This window comes from Podarcis filfolensis (assembly GCF_964270895.1).
Source record: "Podarcis filfolensis genome assembly, chromosome: 6".
Taxonomy (NCBI): Eukaryota; Metazoa; Chordata; class Lepidosauria; order Squamata; family Lacertidae; genus Podarcis; species Podarcis filfolensis.
Genome location: NC_139609.1, coordinates 66,115,692 through 66,132,590, shown reverse-complemented (window position 1 = coordinate 66,132,590; position 16,899 = coordinate 66,115,692). Strand labels below are relative to the sequence as shown.

At 41.7% G+C, this 16,899-nt stretch overlaps 3 protein-coding genes across 13 annotated transcripts in view; 1 reads left to right on the top strand and 2 right to left on the bottom strand.

Moving 5' to 3' along the window:
• Window positions 1–900: 900 nt before the first annotated feature.
• Window positions 901–13,130, bottom strand: TSHB (thyroid stimulating hormone subunit beta). Of its 2 annotated transcripts, XM_083617648.1 has the most exons (4): window positions 12,264–13,130; window positions 8,287–8,434; window positions 3,336–3,504; window positions 901–1,247 (listed from the first exon to the last, which is right to left on the bottom strand). In XM_083617648.1, exons 2-4 carry the CDS (start codon window positions 8,319–8,321, stop codon window positions 1,005–1,007), a joined length of 447 nt encoding a protein of 148 aa, XP_083473774.1. In that variant the 5' UTR covers window positions 8,322–8,434; window positions 12,264–13,130; the 3' UTR covers window positions 901–1,004. The 2 variants fall into 2 exon arrangements, with proteins under 2 accessions (XP_083473774.1, XP_083473775.1); XM_083617649.1 differs by lacking the exons at window positions 8,287–8,434; window positions 12,264–13,130 and adding an exon at window positions 4,959–5,704.
• On the top strand, window positions 9,882–16,072 carry LOC310764161 (uncharacterized protein). 2 transcript variants are annotated; one of them, XM_083617600.1, is made up of 5 exons: window positions 9,882–10,202; window positions 10,867–11,000; window positions 13,137–13,635; window positions 14,729–14,893; window positions 15,725–16,072. In XM_083617600.1, the coding sequence occupies exons 3-5, from the start codon at window positions 13,179–13,181 to the stop codon at window positions 15,958–15,960; spliced, it is 858 nt and encodes a 285-aa protein (XP_083473726.1). In that variant the 5' UTR covers window positions 9,882–10,202; window positions 10,867–11,000; window positions 13,137–13,178; the 3' UTR covers window positions 15,961–16,072. The 2 variants fall into 2 exon arrangements, with proteins under 2 accessions (XP_083473726.1, XP_083473725.1); XM_083617599.1 differs by having other exon boundaries at window positions 9,894–9,988.
• The window catches only part of SYCP1 (synaptonemal complex protein 1), a 43,586-nt gene continuing 42,726 nt past the window's right edge, over window positions 16,040–16,899 (bottom strand). For all 9 annotated transcript variants that reach the window (XM_083617353.1, XM_083617354.1, XM_083617358.1 and 6 more), the window contains exon 32: window positions 16,040–16,847. In XM_083617353.1, coding sequence (XP_083473479.1) covers window positions 16,704–16,847 — 144 coding nt within the window. In that variant the 3' untranslated portion in view covers window positions 16,040–16,703. The remainder of the gene's footprint in view (window positions 16,848–16,899) is intronic.

Genomic DNA, 16,899 nt, shown 5'->3' with positions numbered 1-16,899 from the left:
TGGGTGAAACTCTATTTTTCTTAAATCGCTTATCCTTCTATCGTCACACATTCTTATGAATACATTTGTGTAAGCCTTGCCAATTTTCTAAATGAATTGAAATGACCCCAGTCTTCTGAAAGACCTGCTTTATCCATATAGCTCACTAGGCAACCACTTGTCACTATGTCTGCTCAGCAGAAGTAGCTTTTGCTATGCTCTGGGTGATGGTTCAGTTTCTAGCTATACCATGCCTGCCCCCCCCCCCCCCGCAGTTGTCTACCTTCATTATACACATGATTATTTTATACGGCTAATTAACAGTGTTGCAATGAGCACAACTGGCACTCTAGTCCAAAGAAAACCAAGAGTCCTGTGGTACCTAATTTATTACGGCATGAAATTTCTCAGAATCATAGAGTTGGAAGGGACCCAAGGGTCATCTAGTCCAACCCCCTGCAATGCAGGAATCCCAGCTAAAGCATCCATGACAGATGCTGTCTACAATTATTTGTGATATAGTAAGATAGTCTTTGGAGTGCCACAGGGGTCTTGATCTCCATGGTTATTAATACTTGACACAGCAATGGCAAAGACTGGCAAGCAAATCACAGGAACTAATGAAATATTGGTGTAGCTGTCAGTGCTGAGAACAGCATAGCAATTCTGGCCGAACATACAACTTCCCTTCTCTATCAAAGCATGAATAGAAGGGGCTGGCTTGTTTTGCTTTTCCTCAGGAAGGAGAATGAATCCAACAAAGAAATGTGGATTCCTTGTGTCTGTACAAACACACGGTCAGAGGCAGCTTTGTAACACTGCTGAAAATTATTTTTGTTTCTGTGAGTCCTAGATAAAATGGAAAAAAGCAGCTGATTGGTTTTTTTAAAAAATTGTCTAAATAATTTTACATAACAAGTGTTGGATATGCTAACCATTCTATTTATTCTTGGATGCCCAAAACTTGCCATGTGACAGGAGGGATAGTGTGTCTTTGTGCGCAAGAGAGAGAAAAAGAAGGGGCCTTATAGGTTATGTAGCTTCTGAGGTATGGTGCAATAATCAGTGCTGCTTGCCTCATGCACACAGTCGCTATAGTCAGTGTTGCATTTCCCACACTTGCAGCTCACGGCCACAGGATAGGAATAGTAGGAGACGACATGGTGTTGACAGCCAGGGATCATCACAGTCTTGTACACCATGTCCTTGTATGTGCACACTTCCTGGGACAGGGCGCTCTGGGGCAGCAGCTTCTTACCATTGCTGTCCTGTAAGAGAATGCCAGTGGTTATTGCTTTTTGCTTAATCCTACCCAGATAATTTATGTTGTGCTCAGATAGAAATCTCTCCATCTCATCCCTCCCCAACGGTCACATTCTTGTAACCGTGCTGCTGAAGCAAGAAAGAACATTTCATCCTTGTGAGGGGTTTTCAAGCTATGACATATGCATAGTCCCACCATAATGTTGAATTTGTGGTACAAGCTTGGTTCCTTGTGTGGTTCCTTGGTATGATTATTTGGGGAAGGGTTGCTGAGCAGGATCAAATTCCTAAATATGCACAGATTGGCTGTGACCTCTTGGCCCTCTTCTTTTGGTTTGTCCCATTGCATTAATAGTTAATCTGAAATTATATATTTTGGTTTTTTCACTTTCTGAATTGGCCCTGCACTTTTCTAGTGGCCATTTGCTTCCTGAACATCTGCTCATTCTTTCAACATTTACCTTCATTAAACTGGTGGAACTTTGCTAACCCTGCTTTTCAACCTGTTGCTCAGGTACCCTTTTGAGTGGAATCTTTCGCCATGACCTTTAATTTTTCATATCCAATTTGTTTCAATACATGGATGTCAGGGGCTCGGGAGCAGGAGCACAGGGGAGAGAGGAAATGGAGAGCGAAGGGGAAGAATCCGAGGGCAGCGTAGGGGAGTATGACAGTGACCCGAGAGATTCCATGAGCTTCTCCAGCGAATCAGAAGATTCCCAGAAGGGGGCGCCGATGGTCAGGGCAAGGGGGGTGCCAGGGGGGACGCACCAGAAACAAGGAGCCAGCGGGGAACCCCAAAGCAGCAGCGGGGGATCAGGACCAGTTTCCCCACCAGAGCGTAGTGGGGGGGAAGAGTCACAGGTGTCAGGACCAGCATCTCCTCCAGCGGGGAGAGAAGATGAGTCAGGGCTGACCACGCCTCCATCGGAGAGTGGGGGAACGGAGGGGAGGTCAGTTGCAGCTAGCCTCCCCGAAGGGGGAAGCAGTGACAGCAGCAGTGAAACGGTCAGGAGGAAAGTTGCTGGCTGGGCGCGCGCGCCAAGTTCAAATGTACAGGCGCGGGGGACAGCAGGAGACCCGGATTGGGAACCAGCTCCTAAAACCCGCCGGAGGGAGGGGGAAGACTCAGGGGATTCAGCGTCAGAAGAGTCTAGAAAGGGCGAGACCCCGACGGACAGGCGGAACCAGAGGCGGAAAGAACAGAGGAAGAGGTGGAGCAAGGCTAGAGTCTTAAACTGGTGTCTGGGGGGAGGAGATTCAGACGGAGCACCAGCGGTCTAGACTTTGAGACGTAGAGCTGCACGCTGCGGCTCTGGAAGTGAAACTGAACTTCAATAAAGACTTTTGTACTTAACAACGAAGCGGCGTTGGTCCTTTGTGAGCTGGGACCTCGGGCAGCTCTGACAATACTGCTCTTAGTTCCCACCCATCAGTTATTGATAGTCATCATAATAATTGCAATTCCCACCCCACCCCCCGGCCACATTCTTCTCACCTACAGCCCTTCATCACTGTTCTTTTGTTTTGGTTGATATTTATGAGTGTCATATTGATTCCACCTCTCTCTACCCACACTCCTGGCACTCCATTACTGAAGACCATGAGGAAGAGCTACTACAACACCAACCCTAAGCCAGCATCACGTAATGGGTGAGGGCCTGCTGTGTGCTGGTGGGGTGAAGTCACATTCTCCACTTCCTTTAGTGCCCTATAACCCACATGGCTAACCCAAATTTCATGAGAATAAAAAAAGCAAAAAATAATTCTTGAATGTGCTCAAGGAAAATCATTTCCTCAAAAATTAAGAAAATGTCATAGTAGAAGCAAGATGATAGTTTGCGACAGATAACTGTCCTTGATCACTTCCATGTCTCTGAAAAGTCCATTGATTCAAAGCCTCAACTACCCCAGTGTCTCCCATTTCACCTCCACATTGAGTATAATGTCTCAAACCGTTATATCACCTCATTCATCTTCTCTGTTCTCTAATAATCCTTTCCTATTTACTCCATAGGTCCTAAGCTACTTATTAAAACTCTCTTTTTCTAACCAACCAAGAAGGGACTCAATAGTGTGTTGTAAGAACGTACCCGTGTCATGCAGTATCCTTCACAGATGGTGGTGTTGATGGCCAGACAGAAGGCACATTCTCTCTTCTCCACGTGGATGATGTACTCAACGGGGACACAAAGGGACATGCTCTGCCCCAAAGTCAGGGCAAAGACTAGGAAGAGAGAGGTGAAAGGGGCAGGATTCATGCTGCATGCGAAAACAAAGCAAGGCAAAGTCACATTAGACATTGTGAAGTCAGGAGTAGCTTATTAACAGAATATAAGGGACTTTCCCAGTCTCCATTGCCAAACTCTCTGATCTTTTTTCTGTGCAATCATCTACATGGGTTCTCTGTGTACATAAACATAAAGAATAACTAGTAAGCTATTTGTGCCCTAGCTAGATTGAGGGAGGGCAGGTCCAAGTGGGAAATTCCTAATTAAACTATAATATGTACATCTGCAAAGATAAGGAGTATCTTGAAGAAAGACAATTGTCCCGACACAGAGAATCTCTGCATCAAGGCTACCTTGCCCTTCTCTTCCTCCTGTCATTCCCATGCACTTGCATATCTAAGGATCAGCAATGCTTAAAAAGTACCCTTGAGCTTCAGGGTGCATGCATATATAACTTGGACAATAATGATTATGTTCTGCCAATCATACAGTAGCAAGCATTTCTTAAATGTTGGAATAAAGAAGCAATGGAAGGTTTTCTCTAGGCTGAGCAGAGAAACACATAACAATTCAGTACATGGTTGCCTCAGTCTAAAACCTCTGTGCAAACTAAGAACAGCCCCAGTAAAACCAAAGTTAATGATACTGTAAAAAGAGGTCAAACATAATGCTCAGGATTTGTAAGCCATAAGCTAGTAATATAGTATCGCTTGGGAAAATAGAGCTCCTTCTGCTAAGAGTGTCAGGTTGAATGAACAAAGCGATGACAGAATGGCAAGCCCCTGGCTGATGCCACAGAATGCTCCCTAGGAAAAGTCCTTTTTCTGAGGGCTTCTCCAGATTCATTGAACATTCATTCGAATTTGCTTGCAGAAAGCTTACACAGAGGTTAGACACTGGGCAGTATCAATTTTCCTCATCCTGTCAGTGCAAGGATAACTGCTTGTGCGACAGGATTTTTCTCTGTTTTCTCCCTGCGTGCATACTCTGCAGCCTCACCAAATCTGCTTTGGAAAGTTGGGAGAACCACCAGAACAGATTTAGCAGGGCACAAGGGAGGAGAAAGGTGAATTCTATTGTGCAAGCAGAAATCCTTGCATTGTGCGGACATTTACTTAGTGCTATAATGGATACAAGCCCATGTCTGGTCTTTAATGATCATCCATCCTGATTTGCTTGTGCAGTGTCCATACATCTTCCTGCAACTCATTAATTCATGCCATGCTTTTCAGTACATTTCCTGTGACTTTCCTTACTGCAAACAGCCTGTCTTTAAAAAGGTAGATTTGTTGTACTAGGGTGAGCAAGCAATTTAATTGCACACGTCTAAATTTATGATATACACTTAAATCCCTCCTGCAAAATAGTGACAGTGTGGATTCTGGAGGCACCCTGACAGTAGGGCACAAGTTGCCAACATTTACAAATATGCAGTCATTCCTGAATTCCCCACATACTTACATAGAACACTGGCCAGACACCCACCTATCAGCCGTGAAGTGATGCCAAACTGGAAAGACCGTCAGCCGGCTCTTTCCTTCACACAAGAACCAGATTCTTCATTGATTCTGCTTCAGACGCAATAAGTCCAGCACAAACTCTGAGTGCATTTTATACTCCTCTGGTTAATTCCTGGCTGATCTACCTGTTTATGTAATTGCATTAATTGCTACTTCTAATCTCTGTAATATCTACTGAAGATTCATACTTGTCCATTCAGGAAATGTAATTGAGATATGGAGAACTATAACATCTCCGCCTAGCAGCTGGATGGCACAGCTAATTAATTTAATATTCATTCTTCACTTACCACAACATGAAAATACATATATATGGATTTAGGAAAGCCTTTGTTGACATTGGCAATTGCCGGGAAAGAACTGCCATGGAAGAGAAGCAAGCCCAGTTTGCAGATCAGGGGGTCTTAGGATAGATTTGAATGGTGATGGAAGAACCTAGAGGTCTATATGTGAAATTCTCAGCAACCCTTAACAAACTACAGAGGCCAGAATTATTTGAGAGAAAGAATGTGCTTTGAATGTGCCTTAAAGGTATAGGTAAAGGTGGGGACATGGGACATAGGACATGGGTGGCGCTGTGGTGTAAACCACTGAGCCTCTTGGCTTGCCAATTAGAAGGTCAGCGGTGAGATCCTGTTGCTCTATCCCAGCTCCTGCCAACTGTTTCCATGTGCTCTGGTTTCCGCCACGGTGTTCTATTCTGGCCACATGACCCGGAAAGCTGTCTGTGGACAAACACCGGGTCCCTCGGCCTGAAAGCGAGATGAGCACCACAACCCCAATAGTTGCCTTTGACTCAACCGTCCAGGGATCCTTTACCTTTACCTTTTTTTAAAAGGTATAGCATGTATGTGGCCTCAGCTGAATGCATCCCTGTAGTTCAGGACTGTGCCTAGAAATGGAAAGTGTGGATCATGCGACTGGCTGCATAGGGCTGGTGACTGGTTTATTTGACCGGAAAGCCAGAAGTCATTTTCATTATTCAGTCTGTGGGACATTTTTGTTTCTCCTCTCTTCTCAAGGTCTCTAAAAATAGATCTACATCATGGCAAAAGGGGCTTAAGTGTCCAAAAGCAACACTAATTAATTTGACTTTCTATAATAAATCTCTTAAACCTATGCTATGATGAGTCAAGTACTTTATTACGGTCATAGACCAGCATAAGCAAAACATCTAAATAAATAGCATAACAGTATGAATCTAAGCGAATAATTATTAAATAAATAAGAGCAAGAACCAAACATATACATAGAATACTTAATTAGGCATAGATAATGGGTGAGTAAAAATTTATAAGAAAAATTAAAAGATCGGTTAACACAGCTATATGGGGTGGGCTTCAGAAGTGCAGATCTAACAATATGGGCCTTCAGGATTGAATTGTAGCATAGACCATTCCTCCGTTGAATATCTATCATAGCAGCGCAAAATCTGGCAAATGAATATGTAACTTCTGGGGTCTCGTCATGTAGTAATAGGGAGATGTTGTGTTGTTCTGAATGCCCAGAAACTTATATAAGATGGGTTGGATAAACCTAGTTCAAATGTCTATATAATATTGGCAATAAAGAAGGGCATGCTCCGTTGTTTCCTGCTGGCCAAAGCCACATGGACATGAGTTTGTTATTATCTCATTGTTATATAATCTTTCCCAGGTGGCCCTAATTCAGAAATGGGGGCCCTCAGCAGATGGGTGGACCCTGGATTTCTGCAGGAAATAAATTGTGTGAGAGTGAGGAACTAAGCAGGGGTACATTCAGAGAATGACTGTCAGGTGCTCCGTCTGAGAATCCAGGGGAGTCTTCACATATGATATCTTTGGAACATTGCCAGATCTAAATGTAAGTACAGCATCAGAACAACGGTCCTATTAATTTTAGCAAGATAATGGTGCATTGGATTGAGTGCAGCAATCATCACCATGGGTTTACATGAGCGGGTTCTATTTCTTCTTTTGTTCAGCTTTGAAACACTGGTGGGACATTATTTTATTTATTTAAAACATTTTTATTGCACCCTTCAGCAAAATTTATTCCAAGAAAGGAAGGAAGAAGTGACTAGTATGGAACAGAAAAAGCAGCAATACTTAGAAGTAGGTAAAATGTACTTTTAAAGCCAGTAGATGAACCTTCTAAAAGTTGTTGGACTCCAACTCCTATCGGCTTCAGTTAGCATGGCTGGTAGTCAAAGATGATGGGAGTTGTAGCACAGCAACATCACCTTTTTCTCCAAGATTCTCTCTCTCTGCCCCCCTCAATTCTCACAACAACCTTTGAGGCAGGTTAGACTGAGAGATAGTGGCTGGCCCAATAGACCCACAGTGAGCTTCTTGGCCGGGTACGGATTTGAATCCTGCCCTGCCAGACCCTAGTCCAACACTCTAACCACTACACTACATTGGCTCTAGACATACTCAGTGTCTAGTTTGCCCTACATCAGATCAAGGTCCACTTAACATGCCAGGAATATGCATAGCTCTTTAAGTTGTTCCAATAAAGACAAAATCTCATTTTTTTATTTTTAAGAGCCTTTGTTTATATCTTTGGTGGAAAGGGAGTGGATGAGGGAGTCTGACCAATGGGGAGAGGATGTGTAACAATACAAGGCAGGGCTTGTAAGCAGGCAAACTTCAGAGGTAGATGTTTTGGGCCATTATTGCATTGCCTAGGTAGGGAAGGGGTGTGAACTGGGGTGTGGAATCTCCTCTTGGGCATCTATCAGATGTGTTTAGCTAAAGAGAAAACAGATATCATCATGGGGTGAGGTTGATGCTTGAAATGTGCCTATCCTATGCTTGAGCAAATGCATATTTGGTCTAATGAAATTTGTGAAACGGCTGGCAGGGTTTGTGCAGGCCATCATGTAAATATTTTAATATAAAAATATTATTATTTATTATTTATGTTAGAATAAATAAAGTATTTAGGTGTCTTAAATACCAGACCAGCTTCACAGCTCCTCAGCTGAAGATTCTGAGGTTTCATCTAGGAGACAAATTCTCACTCCAAGTCAATGAGGCAAGAGACTCCATATAGTAAAAGTCCCTTGCACTAGGTTGTAGTTATGCCTTTTCCTGAATACACTCCTCTGTCATGTACCAGATCTTTCCACAATTCCCCTCATTAAGAGACCTCTTCAGAATCTACTATACCGTGGTAGTCCAGCTCCATTTCTGATTTATCTAAGGCACATTTGCTTCCCAGCTGGTTACATGACTTGTCCATGTGCCGCTTAAACTCTAGGATCTCCATCCAATGACAGCCAGTTTAAGTATTAATCATTCATCTCTAACCTTTCTCCTAAGCAAAACATCCTTCTCACTGACATCAACGAGTTGCACTTTCATGAAACAGAAGATACCGCTGCCGTGTTGCCGTCAGATGAGTAATCCCAGGAACCCAAATATCAGGGCACTGGATGTGCCTCTATGATAAGCAACGCTACAGAAAATGCAAAAGATGACTATTTAAAAGCAGGCAAGACGATGATGTCACATTTGTTGTAAAAATGTGCCAGTATTCTGAAAAGATTGTTAAGGGATGCAGACCTAATTATTCTGCTACAGCACACAACGGAGGGACAACGAAACAAAACAAAGCCTGGAAGATTTGTGGGATGAAAAGTTAGGATTTCAGAAGGAAGTCACAATGGGAAATAAAACAGTATGTCTGCCCTGAAACTTTTGAAGGCACAAACACTATTGAAGTTGGGATTGCATAGAAGCAGCCAGAAACCACCTTGAGCACAAATCATCAGGAGTGTACAGTTAAAAACCCCCACATCTGGATAGTCCCTAAGTTGTCACAAAACTGAATCTAGGGTCCCTTCAAGTGTCCTTACTGTGCATTCATAATGAGCTCTCATCAATAATTGCAATCACCCCCATCTCCAGCATTAGCTGCCACATTATATTGCCCAAGTAGGAACAGATAAATGTTGTCTCCTGTTTTCAAAGTGTAGAAGCTGCAATGGCTTACAAAGTTTCAAAGTACAAATTGTGTTCTTCGGTTATTGTGCTTTTTATTATAAAATTATAAACTAAATCTAAATAAGTAGAATAAAATAAATCTAAACACCTATTCCTGCATTTCAGGGAGTTGGACTAGACAGGCATGTCCAACTCCCAAGAGACTGTGATCTACTCCCACTATTAAAAAACTGGCAGTGATTTCTTTATTTTTTGCCAGGATCACACGATCAACCAGGATCGACCAGGGACACCCCACAATAGACTGGTTGGACATGTCTGAACTAGATGATCCTCAGGGTCGCTCCCAGCTCTACAATTCTAAGATTCTAGGAATGCATCAGAATAAGCATAGCATGGGTTGGGGAGGGAAAATGGGCAGCGAGGAACAGCAGTTTGTGCTTCTGAAGTGAGCATGCAGATTATACACAATATTTTGAATGTCCAATTAGGGAGAATTTGTTCCTGAACTAGAACAGGGATTTGGCAGATGTTGGTAGGTTTTGATTCTAGATTGACACTTCCATATGTGGTATGCTGATGTAGGAGCATTCATTTCCATTATCACCATGGACCAGTATCCACTCCTGGAAAAGTACACTCTTGCCATTAGCATCTGAATGCATCCAGTGCAGAGCCAAAACTCAAGCATGTCTTAGACTGGATTAGAAGATCAACACATGGTAAGTGAGGTGTCCTAGAACTGGGCTGCTGTTATCCGTGTTTTGCTTTTGGGTTTGAGACTGAGTTATTGTTTTTCTGTGACCTTTTGTATGAAAAAGATGGATTGATTTAATCCTTGCCAACACTAGTCACAGGTTAATCATTCACTTGCAGTATGAATCATTAAACTGTTTTCGCAGGCCTAATTGGTTAACAATTTGAGTACATTTACTTCCTGCTTATATGTAAGGTAAAGTATTGTTCCCAGAATATTGGAGCAGATGTGGCTGGTTTCTGAAGGATGAGTACAAGAAAATATTAATGGTGCGGCATTGGACTTGTGGCAGTGACTTCAGAACTATAAGTATGGTTGTTACTTTTCTTCATATGTGAAAGATTGGCTTAGTTTCTAGTCTGAGGAAAATAACCAGCAAACATAAGAGCAGCTTGGTTTGTCAAACAAGATTCATTTTTCAAGACTTTGCTTCTGTTTCCTCATAAATTAGTCTTCTGTTTCTGCTGTGGCAAATCTGGGAAGGGTCACCTAGAACGTTCTTGTCATATCTCTGCAGCCCAAGGTAAACCAGACTACAGTACATTGTTGGTCTTTCCTAAACTATTTCTGTACTCATCAGAAAACAAACTGGTGAGAAATTCCGGAAGGGTGTCTGTGTCCCCTAAAACAGCCTCTGTTAATGGGCGGCTCTCCAGATGTGGTTGGAGTACAACTCACATCATCTCTCACTACTGGCTGCGACTGAGGGGAATTGCAGTTCAACAGGCTCTGGAGTGCCACCCATTAGCCACCCACATGCTAGTTATTTGCACTGAATTCTTTTCACCTTCTTGTTTGTAGCCCTCTTTCTATGCAGATCATGTATCCAACTTTGTTCTGATTTGGAATGTCTCTATGATGCAACTATCATGTGACTATCTCTCTTGTTTCTGAAAAATAAGTAGGGCTATGATCAAAAGCACAGTGGCTTTAATACTCTTCTTACTCTTGAGAAGGAAATTGTTAAAGTCTTCCTTTTAAGAATTGGGAAAGATCATTCCATGGGGATAGTTGTAGAAACTGTTTTGTTGATACACCTGTCAATTCATGTTGTGCTGAAACACAATCTTATGGTACATACATATCATTTCTTGTTAAGTTTCTCAGCTATATTCAAATGACAGGCCAGGCCAGCCCAGCCCAGCCAATAATTGTTCTGCATGACTAACCTTAGAATTCTTTTATAGTTTTCCGTTACCATAGAGATCTCTATGGGCTTTGCCCAGCCCTGCAGTGAACATATCCCAAGTAATTAAACAAACAGAAACACGCTAAGGCTAAGTATCTGTTACTCGGGCCGTTGCTGCCGTCATCATCTTTGGTGAGTTTCAAGAGATTTGGATTGTGTGTGTGTGTGTGTGTGTGTTAGGGGAGTGTATTGCTTTGGATGAATCACAGATCTCAAGCTGAAGAAGAGTGCTTTGGGGGGATTCTGGGCCTGTCTGAGAAGCAGGAGTTACATACGTATGGGTTTGTCTACACTTCTGCTTGTCTCACCACTTTCCCCCAGGAAAACCCACTCCATACTGATGAATCAGAGCAAATGTCAATCGAGTCTTCCATGGATTTGTGATTCAGCAGTAGAGAGCAGGTTTTCCTAGAAAAAGCTGTGGGACAAACAGAAAACCACTCAGACCCGTGCCTAGAAAGCACAGGAGAAGTGGAAAACCCCTTGGGCCCGAGCTTTCTAGGCATGGGACAAGAGAAAGTGTAGAGCAGCACGTAAATAATGTAAATAAAAAATCTACTTGCTGCAGCTTCTTGTCAGTTTGCCAGGTTGTGAGCTTGGAATTGCCTTCTAAACTTGAATTATGCTGATGAACTGGAGGAGTAGGCAGACGTGCCTTCTGTTGTCCCTCCCTATTCCAGCCTTTGACTTGGCCTGTGCCTCAGGCGGCAGGATCCACTGAAGCAGCGGGTCCCAATGTTGATCTCTCCCCCCATCCCCACCCCCGTTCCTGATGTATATCTTTCCTCACCTTTTCTTTCCTGGGGGGGGGGGAGGAGAGAGCCATTTTGGGGTCCACCTCAGGTGCCAAAATGTCTTGGGCTGGCCCTGATCCATATATTTAGATTCATAATTCAAGTCCTGTTCTTTCCAGCAAACAGGAGATGGAGAATAAGATGTTTCCTTGTCTCCTGATTCAGCAGTAGATTCAAAGATAAAGGTCAACTTCAAGTTAACAACCTGTTAACCAAATATTATTTGCATATGGAATCCACTATGGCCATGATTTTCAGTTACCATTGTATTTCATGAATCTGTCTGTCTCTATTGTCAATTATTCACCAAAGCCAGACTAAATGTATTTCCATCAGAAGTACTAAATGGCAGACTGTCTGGCATACCCTATCAGAATAGGCTCTCCTTATGTTCTCAGGGTTTTGACTCTATGAAGAATATCCTACTACAATGTCAGCAGTTCAAACAAGCCAGAGATCAATTAATTAAACCCTTATTGGTAAACTTAACTGGAAAATCTGAAGCCTTCTACCTTTAAGCACCTCCTTGGAGATATGTCAAACAATACTACCCTGACCGTGGCTAAATTCCTCTTAGAAGTAATAAGAAATAGAAACTTACATGCTCTGGATAAAACATATTGGCCGCCTTGGAATCCTTTCCCTGTATTCCTGTTTTATTTTGCTTTTGAAAATTCTTCTGTGGGTCTTTGGACCAAAATAAAGAATGTTATCTTATCTTATAACTTACCAGCGTAGTTCTTTTGAATATCTGGTTCTGGTAGTGCTATGAAAACTGTTAAGCCCTTCACATTAACACAGGGTATTCATACCCTAGCAGAGTACAGTGTTGATAAGCCCCAACGGAGGCAAAGGTTGCAAGTTTCCAGTATGCCAAAGGCCAATTATTATTGTTCCACATTCACAGCTCATGATTACAAACTGCATCAATCATCTTCATCCTATTTGCCCTGTGAGGTCTGACACTACCTTTCACATGTTACTGATAGGAATCTAAGACTCAGTAAATTAATTGCTCAGGGCTAAATCTAGCATATATCAAAGTTAACCCGAGTCCAAGGAAAACATGCTATCACAGTTGTGACACGCTAAGGCTCCATTTATGTATTTCTGCTGAGGTACATGCCTTCAATAAGCCACGGAATTGACAATGAAGCATTGAAATACTTGGTTTGGCGGTAAAGGCTTCTGCTGGCTCTACTCAGAGCATCCATGTTTGTCTCTTACCTCTCAAGGGGCAGAATCAATTGGTAATTACAGGGGATGTGTGTTTCTAACCCTACTTGTCTCTCTCAGTGTCTCTCTCAGACCAGAGAGGTGTATGCATTATATGAAAGAACTATTAATTGAGAAGATAAAGTTTAATGCCTTCTGCTCTTTTACACCTCTAAATGCTTTTGCAGAGAACCTAGCAGAAGCAATTTTAATTTATACCCATAACTCTGTTATTGTTGTTTTAAATATGTTTCCACAGGAGAAAAAGCTAACATAATTGACGAGGAAAAAACAGAAAGCTATGATAGACAAAAGAACATATGTTTGCCTTGTAGTCTCCATCATACTGAAGACAGTTTCACTTCAGACTACAAACTACATCCCAGCAATGAATACCACATCTAGGACTGAAGGGCTGACCGTTTCCAGTACAGAAGCAGGCAACATCACTATATTGCAGAATGGAAGTGCCAGCTTGAGTACATTCGCAACAACAGTGAATATTACCAACTTTCCTACGCTTCTACAAAGCACCCATTCTCCTCATACAGAAACATCAGCTATGACTGCTGAAGCCAAAACTGAGATGACATTTCCAACAGAGTCATTCTCTACTAATTCTACACATCAAGCCACAGTTGAAGATTTCAATGTCACAACTTCAGCTACCACATTAAAACCGACAGTCCAGCCTTCTAGTACTGCACCACCTATCACCAGCAAGGGCTACCTTTCAGTTTCAGCAATTCAGTTTCCAGGTAGGTCTGATGGACAAAATATAAAGTTACAGGCAAACACATGTAAACTGAGACCTGATGCTGTGATGTTGTTTTATAGTGAAAAGCTATGTTAAGAGTAGAGAAGTGGCAGGAGGAGGAGTGCCTCCTGTTTATCTGCTCCAAATCACCCTTCCCACACCTAGCTTTTCCCCTATTGCTTCCAAATAGCATGTTTGTTCTTAGGAAAAGGTATCCCATCAGACTACAAGGACATATTGGAACAATGTTTACCTTCCTTTGTATGCACATTCGAAGAGTCACTCTTAAATTGTTTGATATTGAAAATGACACATGATGAAAGCATCTGTAGCAATAACTAGACTATTTTAGTAGTGACCCCCAAGACCCTAAATATACTTATCTAGAAGTCCCATTATCATTGACTGGACAAATGTTTGAATAAACATCCACACTGATTTGCAGTCAGCAGCACACTAAGCTATTTCAAACTAATAATAATAATAATAATAATAATAATAATAATAATAATAATAATTTATTTATATCCTGCCCATCTGGCTGAGTTTCCCCAGCCACTCTTGGTAGCTCCCAATCGAGTATTAAAAACAATACAGTATTAAATATTAAAAACTTCCATAAACAGGGCTGCCTTCAGGTGTCTTTTAAAAATAGGATACTGTAGTTGCTTATTTCCTTGACATCTGACGGTAGGGCGTTCCAGAGGGTGGGCACCACTACCTAGAAGGCCCTCTGTCTGGTTCCCTGTAACCTCTTCTCACAATGAGGGAACCGCCAGAAGGCCCTCGGTGCTGAATCTCAGTGTCCGAGCTGAACAATGGGGGTGGAGACGCTCCTTCAGGTATACAGGACCGAGGCCATTTAGGGCTTTAAAGGTCAGAACCAACACATTTAATTGTGCTCAGAAATGTACTGGGAACCAATGCAGATCTCTTCAAAGGCAGCCCCACAAAGAGCACATTGCAGTAGTCCAAGCGGGAGATAACTAGAGCATGCACGACTCTGGCGAGACAGTCCGCGGGCAGGTAGGTCTAAGTTTTACTGAGCTTTTTAAACTAAGTATTAATAGGCTTTCTGTATTATTTCATTGCAGCAGAAGGAGCTGGTTTGAGCAATTCAGATACCATCCTAACCATATTTTTTGCCATTGTTCTCGCACTGACAATTCTCGGATTCATTATATATATTTTCAATAAATATCGAAAACGAAGAGACCAATTTTCCCATCATCCACTTTATGATGCCTCTTTTGAAACAGGTTAGTATATTTTAAATCAAATACCAATATCATGTACAAGACTAATGAGTAATTATGGGAAGGGGCAATACTCAGCTTTTTATATTCATTCATAGTAGCTGTCTTCCCTTAGTCACTTACCAACCACTACATGCTAAGTAATGGAATGGCACAGCAAATGGTAACAATTTAAAACAGCTCCAAGAGGTACTACTGCTGTTTCTCAGTCTAGTGGTAAAATTAGCTGTTTGTTGTGTGGAGTGTAGAGTCTGAAATGGAAGTGGAGTTTCAGCAGCAGGAAACATTGGGTTTACCAGACAATGTGACAGTTTCCTGCAGGGAAAGGATACAGCCTAAATGCATGCATGAGAGAAAAGGAGACATAAATGTATGAGAAAGTTTTTGAGTATCAATGTTTAGCTTTAAAAAATATTTCTGTTTTTTTGAAATATGTAAAGGAATAATGTTTATAACCAAGGGCCTGTGGCACAGAGTACTGGGTGCACAGATGCAAAAAACTTATTTGTGCTCATATCAAAGCCCCCTGAGCCTCTTGAGGTGCTACTGCAAAAGGCAAATGACCCTTTTGACCAGTGTAAGGGGCTGCCTCTGAAAGGAAGAACTAGAACATTCACATGTGCTGCTTTGAATCCATGCCAACATATTTCTATCCTCACTGGGTATGTTGTACATCTGAACTGGATACTGGCAATTTTCTATGAATGCTACTTAAATTGTATCATTGCACAAGGAAGATTTTAAGTCTTTAGCTTTTTGGATTGATTCAGATTTGGATTGATCAGAAAAAGTTTGGATTCCCAGTAATATTTATTTTTAAAAAACTGTTTACAGTGGACAGATATGCTACTCCAGATGACACACTTGTAATATCAGGAGGCTTATATGATGCACCAAGAATTTCTAATTCCAACATGACAGTGTATGACGATGATGAGCTTCAGATTGATCAGTTACCATTTAGTGCTCAACCTGGACAATACAGACTGGAGTTTTTGCCTGGTGAAAAAGAAGTGGACTTTTCTTCAACTTATGAGGGAACATTTCAAATGCCACCAGGAGGCATATAATTGTTGGAGCACAGGAACTCTTTTAAAGTGGCTTCAATAAATATTTGAACTTCTATCCCCCTCAATAAAAATAAGAAAATAAAATTAATGAAGTATATTTATTTGAAAACAAGGAACACTTCCAGCAGTGGAATACAGTTATCTGCTACTCAGTGACAACGAATGACTTTCAATTTCATTGGTAATATTGTGCTTAATTAAATAACATGAGCCTTTTCTGATTCGTTCTTTCACTAACCTTACATTTCTAATCTGTTTATGTTAACATATACATGCAAATGAGCATGCAGGAGAGGATTGGCAGAGGACTTAGTGGATCACTATTTCATTCTTCTGTGCCCTGCTGGTCCTTAGCTGATCATAGAATGCTATGCATTGGCCATTACTTACAACCCTGATCAAGCCTACCATGTATGCATCCAGATAACCTTTTCTCCTGATGGCCCTGTGCAAAAGTACTCTAGATCCAGCAAGGGAGGGATGGGAAGAAAGAGGACTCTACTGAGCCCTACATTGATTCTTTTCCACACATGCACCTGTACCTACAGGAGATAGATCAGAACATAAGTTCTTGGGGAAGCTTATAATATTTAAATTATTCCAACACTTCCTGCCCTTTTAACAGACTCAGGACACCCTATCTTTTTTAAAAAAAGTTACTGGAACAAAAATGTAATGAAGGCAGAGTATTCAAATATGATAGATAAACTAAACAATTAGTTCAACATTACAGTAAGTTTCACTTATGCAAAAAGTTTTCCAGCTTCTTTCATTTTTTTCTTTCTATCCACTTTGGAGATTGCAGTCCATCCAGCATCTCGCATCTTTCTTAAAGCTGCAACCTTAACAGAAGATCCAGGAGTTTTCAAAGTTGGTGGCATGTGAACCTGTACACAAAATTGAAAACTTCACTTAATTTTATTAACACGGCAATTGTGA